The following is a 5,143-nucleotide window of genomic DNA, read 5'->3' on the forward strand; positions in this document are numbered from 1 at the left end:
AAAAAGCCGACTCATGACAATGCATGGCATCGTCGCCTGGAACGGAAAACCCTATTTGATGCTCATTGTGGCAAGTAGTAGTTGGCCAAATGCATAGAGGCGACGGAGTGGGCCGGTCGACTTGTCATACGTGCGGGGCATCCATTTTTTGTTTTGATTCTTCTTCTTTTTTGTTCTTTTTTTCTTCTCATTTTTTCTGTTTCTTATTTGGTTTCCATCAATTCAAAAGTTTTTAAAAAAATCAGAATTTCAAATTTTATTCAAAATTTTGAAAATTGTTCCATGTTTCAAATTGTTGTTCACGTCTTTAAAAAATTGTTTGAAATTTTATTTGTTTCATGATTTTCAATAAATCTTTGAAAATTCAAGAATATATGGATTTTTTTTTAAATCTCGTTTTCTAGTTTGGATCCCATTGTAAAAAAAATCATGTTCGAGTTTATAAAAATTGTTCATTGCTTTCAAAAATATGTTTGTGTTTTGGAAAAAAAGGTTCAGAATTTTTAGAAAGTATTCGCACTTATATATAAAAAAGCAAAACAAAATCAATTCTCGACGGGCTAGCAACGTGTCACTAGAGTGCGAGGTCGCAAGGAACCTCCTTTTCTTGGTTTTTTCGCGCCACGTGTTAAAAAAAACTCGCTTTGCGTTGCACCCGGTGGGTCAGGCTGGTCACCTGGACCCTGTGGTCATTGCGCTCCTATATGACGCATGCAAAATGCGTCATATTGGATGTCCCGCCTGGAACAAGGGGTCAAAAGTGACGATAAACATGACATTTTTCAGTTAAGAAGAGAACGTGCGGCCCTAGAAGACCAAATGAGCAAAGAAACTAGATTTTTTTTTTGTCCATGGCATGGGCCACAGGCCCACATGGTCCATTGGGGGCCTCCAAACCCCACACAACCCCACTACGCCTTTTCCATGTTCTTTCCTCCTTCATCATCAATTTACACAAAGAAAGACTTATCGATCGTGCGTCCTACATTACCACTAGCAACTCTACCTCGACCTTTTCCCTTAAGCCCTAACATAACAAAACCCTAAAACGCCGCTGAGGGGCGGCGAGGGTGGAACGGCGAGGCGGCCGGGCGGGTGATCCGCGGGCCGGTGGCAGCGGTGACGCGCTCGCAGCGGGGGCACATGGTGAGCGCGGACGCCGGGAGTGGCTGGCGTGTGTGCGGCGAGAGCACCGTGGGCGGCGCCATGCGCATCGCCCTCAGCTCCTCCACCTCCCGCTGCAGGCGGCGGTTCTCCTCCGTCAACGAGCCGAAGCAGCGTTTCAGGTACTCGCACTCCATCTCCGTGTGCTTCAGCTTAGTCCTGTACACGTACGTGGTTCAATTCATTCAGATTAGAGCAACTCAACCACTACCGCTAGCTAAAGAAAATGATCCAGGAATAGTAAGTAGTAATAACACAAGTTGCTCGATCTCATAACGGAACATTGAACCTCGGAACCTACACTTGCACAAGTTAACGGTGCACATATAATTGTAACTTGACAACATGCTCAGTTGTATACAAGATGACAGAGTACACGGAACAGAAGGCAACCAAATGCATAGCATCTCACCGTGGGAGCTTAAACTAGCATGAGCTAGAGCACTATACGCAACTTAATTTGACCATAGGCCCCCATTCCAAGAGCATTGTCATCTCGACGTAGAGTGAAGGAAGGCCAATGACTTTGCCACGTTCGACTTCACGAGACTCGCTGAGCCAGGGTCAAGTTGTAGCCGTTTCCAGGCTTGCACGTGCTGATTAGTCCACGTGCTGATGCCAGCGATTAGCTCAGTTGTTTAATCTAGAGAATCCTAATCTAGTAGTACATGTATCATGGAGTAATAATTATAAAAGGTGGCGAAGCCGCCTTACTCTATCAAGCTAGAGAATCTACCTAGTTGATGTTGTCCCGCATCTCAGATGCAGTACAAGTTTCAAGGTAGATAGCCAGTGATCTATGCCACCTTAATTGAGGGAAGGGTCCATAATTATGTTGGGACGAGAATAGGCTATCATTACTGGAGTAGTGCTGGACAAGCATATTGTCACTAGTTTGATTGGCGTTATCATTACATTACGATACTCCCTCCTTTCTGGTTTATAGGGCTCAATTCAAAAATCTCACCAACCAAGGTAGATGATGAGTGTTGGAATATTTTTTGTAGTTTGCAAAAGCACCTAATTAATGCTCTTGTTTTTCCTCAAAAAATTATGTTTATCAATGCATTAATTGCAATGCATGCATGCATAAAATACATGCATTGGTTAATTTTCTTTTAATACTTGCATACAATGATTTAATGCATCTTGAAATTTGAACATGTAACGGGGAACAACCAAATTGAGCCTTATAAAATGAAAAAACTAAAATTTTGAGATAAGCCCTATAAACCGGAAAGGAGGGAGTAGAAACTAATCTCTATGCAAAGTTTCTTAACAACGGCGGACCACAAACAGCTCGGTTTAATCTCGACGCGAGTTCAAAGTAGCACGCACAGCCAAGCTGGAGTAGTCTGCAAGTTAAGCAGCGCGTGCGTACCATGGACGTGTAGTGTAGGATTTGCTCAATGAAGTTGCAACGTTACATCAATTAGTGGGCTGATGTTCCATATATATTGATAAACACCTTATTATCTACTGATAGTAAGTTACTCTATTAAGGGACTGGACAAGCATTGCCTTGAGTTGCTTGACCTTTCAACGGAAATGAGTAACACAAGGAACAAGCAGGTCCTCCAAGTTTGTCCCATTTGCCTCGGTTTCATCATTAACTAACGAACCAATTGCACGCCACCGTCTTCCCTACTTGAATGCATTGGCAGTATTCCCTGCCCGTTTCCTAAAAAAAGTTACTAAATTAAGCCAACTAACTTGATTATCTTAATACTGACCGCCGAACGGACTGGTACGATTTTGTGGGGTAGACGAGTGGTAGTCCCTTAACGGTGAGGTTCCATGTGCACGTGAGGCTTGGCCATGTCAATGTGTGCTCGTGAACATGTATAAAGAGGTACGTACACTGTGCATGTGAACAGGAACAAGTTAAAAGGGATTCCTTCCTATTTTTACCTTGCCCTGCGGTTCTGAAACCAGACCTCCACCTGCCTGGGCCGCAGCTTCAGTTTGATCGCCAAGGCCTCCTTTTGCTTCTGCATGCAAGAATTCCATTTCCATGGCGTTAAATAAATAAATCGCTGCACGCCCATGACGGTTCACACAGGCCTTCACCGTCCATGTTAGCTAAGACGGGTGAATAAATATGAGTAACGTTACTCCGCTAGTCAAACAAAACCTACTACTACTGCTGCTGCTGTATGTGAAGGAGTAACTGCGTAGGTTCATTACTGGCCGCAGCCGCACTGTACCACGACGACATGAATTCCACCCCACTGCATAAGACCAACGTTGTGCTCTACAGTCTCTGCTGGACTTTTATGCACCATGTACCGCGCCAAACAATCAGAGGTGCGCCCCCACTCTTTATTTGGCTACTACTAGATCTCTCCATGCTACTAGTACAATACTACAAAGTTGTGCACCGTTAAGGTAATGTACCACTACCGAGTACTGCCACTAACGAGTAGTAATGTTTTGTCTTGATTTCCCATGAACGGACCATATATATAATCAAAGATCGAGCAGTGCTATGCTACTTAATGGATCAGTGGTCGTCCGAACCCATGGCAGGGTTACTTCGTGCTCTTCAATGCCCATCAGAGTAGCGCCACGGAAACGAATCCAGTTCAAGATTCATCCGTACGACCAGCAGATCAACTTTGCAATAATGCTCTCATCCGTGGACGAGATTTCTGGTGCACGTACGTGTATAACTATTATTACGTGCGTGTACTACATGCCGGCCAATCTTTTTTGGACATGCCGATCTTAAGCAAGTTAAGTGAAGGCGGCATTGCTGACCGGTGAGAGGGTGTGGTTGAGGCGGAAGCTCTCCTCGAGGAGGCGGGACTGCTCCTTGGAGAGGCGGAGCTTCTTTGGGCGGTGCGGTCCACCGGCGCCCCTCTCCTCCTCGTCCTCTTCCAGGCCGCCCATCAGGAAATCCTCCTCCTCGCCGCCGCTCGCCGGCTGGTTCATGTCCAGGTCCCTCATGCTCCCGCCACCGTTGTTGTTGATGATGTTGTTGCAAACAAACCCCTCTGCCAAGGACAGCACGTTCGAGTTAGTTCTCGTCGATGTTACACCCTCAACAGCCAGCTGGTTACTTGAACAAACTCAAACATTTCACATGCAACTTAAAGAGAGAGGGAGAGAGAAAAAAATGCTAGCTACGGTGCTGTGCATTTCTTCCCGGAGCACCCAAAAAATTTTGTGCATGCGCGTAGAAATGCTATGTTCACTGACAAGATTTGAAGCTATGAACGGAGAAGAACTTGCAGTTGTAAGAGGGAGCCGGAGAACCAAAACAGCTCGTAGGTGGTCTCCCGAGCTTACCTGAGCCAGAAGAGGAGCTGAGGCCGGGGACAGCCATGGTGAGCTCCAGGCCTGAAGGAGAAGTGGCCCCCATCACAGGCGACAAGCCAATGCGGAAACAAGAGCAAGGAAAGGGTGATGAGGATGGGGAGAGGAGGAGGAGGCAAAGGCCAAGACAAAGACAGATTGAAAAGGAGTAGAAGCCTGGGGAGGCTTTATATAAAGGGGGCCGGGTAGTAGAGCGATACCACCACTGCTCGTACTACGTTGGAACATTTAACAGTGGCAGTACTGCCATTCGATGGAGAAAAATATATGAAATGAAACCACTCTATTATGAGCGAGCAACACTGGTGGCAGGGTGTGATGTACTTTGTCTGGCAAGAAATTATTAGGCTCACACTGTTGGAGACATCATGAGGTTTTCTGCTTTGACCGGGATTAGGCATTTCCAACGTGAACGACCAAAACACCCGCAAATGTCATCCAAAGTAGATCAGCAAATCGGTCTGAACTGGTCTGGATGTCGAAATCCTGCAGCCCGGACCCAAATCGAGGAGAGCTCTGAGGAGTCCGGATGTCTGCCATGTCGGACTCCAACACCCATGTCCCACCAAAACTCTATTCGGAGCCCACATATTTTTACAATCCTGCCCTCCTCCGCCGCTCTTTATCTACCGCTCCAAGACCGTCGTAGCCCCTAGGACGC

General features: G+C 46.1%; 1 protein-coding gene across 1 annotated transcript; it reads right to left on the bottom strand.

The window, feature by feature from the left end:
* Positions 1–820: 820 nt before the first annotated feature.
* On the bottom strand, positions 821–4,636 carry LOC109740137 (homeobox-leucine zipper protein HOX3). The gene is made up of 4 exons (XM_020299173.4): positions 4,456–4,636; positions 3,925–4,160; positions 3,076–3,155; positions 821–1,323 (listed from the first exon to the last, which is right to left on the bottom strand). The coding sequence occupies exons 1-4, from the start codon at positions 4,526–4,528 to the stop codon at positions 1,044–1,046; spliced, it is 669 nt and encodes a 222-aa protein (XP_020154762.1). The 5' UTR covers positions 4,529–4,636; the 3' UTR covers positions 821–1,043.
* Between the last annotated feature and the right edge of the window lie 507 nt (positions 4,637–5,143).

The sequence above is a fragment of the Aegilops tauschii genome, chromosome 3 (genome assembly GCF_002575655.3).
Source record: "Aegilops tauschii subsp. strangulata cultivar AL8/78 chromosome 3, Aet v6.0, whole genome shotgun sequence".
Lineage (NCBI taxonomy): Eukaryota > Viridiplantae > Streptophyta > Magnoliopsida > Poales > Poaceae > Aegilops > Aegilops tauschii.

Bases quoted from the DNA above. Each gene is read 5' to 3' on its own strand.
- LOC109740137 (XM_020299173.4), bottom strand. From the start codon at position 4,528: ATGGGGGCCACTTCTCCTTCAGGCCTGGAGCTCACCATGGCTGTCCCC. The intron at 4,161-4,455 runs GTAAGCTCGGGA...TGTCCTTGGCAG, and splicing joins CAGCTCCTCTTCTGGCTCAG to AGGGGTTTGTTTGCAACAAC. The intron at 3,156-3,924 runs GTCAGCAATGCC...TCTTGCATGCAG, and splicing joins TCAACCACACCCTCTCACCG to AAGCAAAAGGAGGCCTTGGC.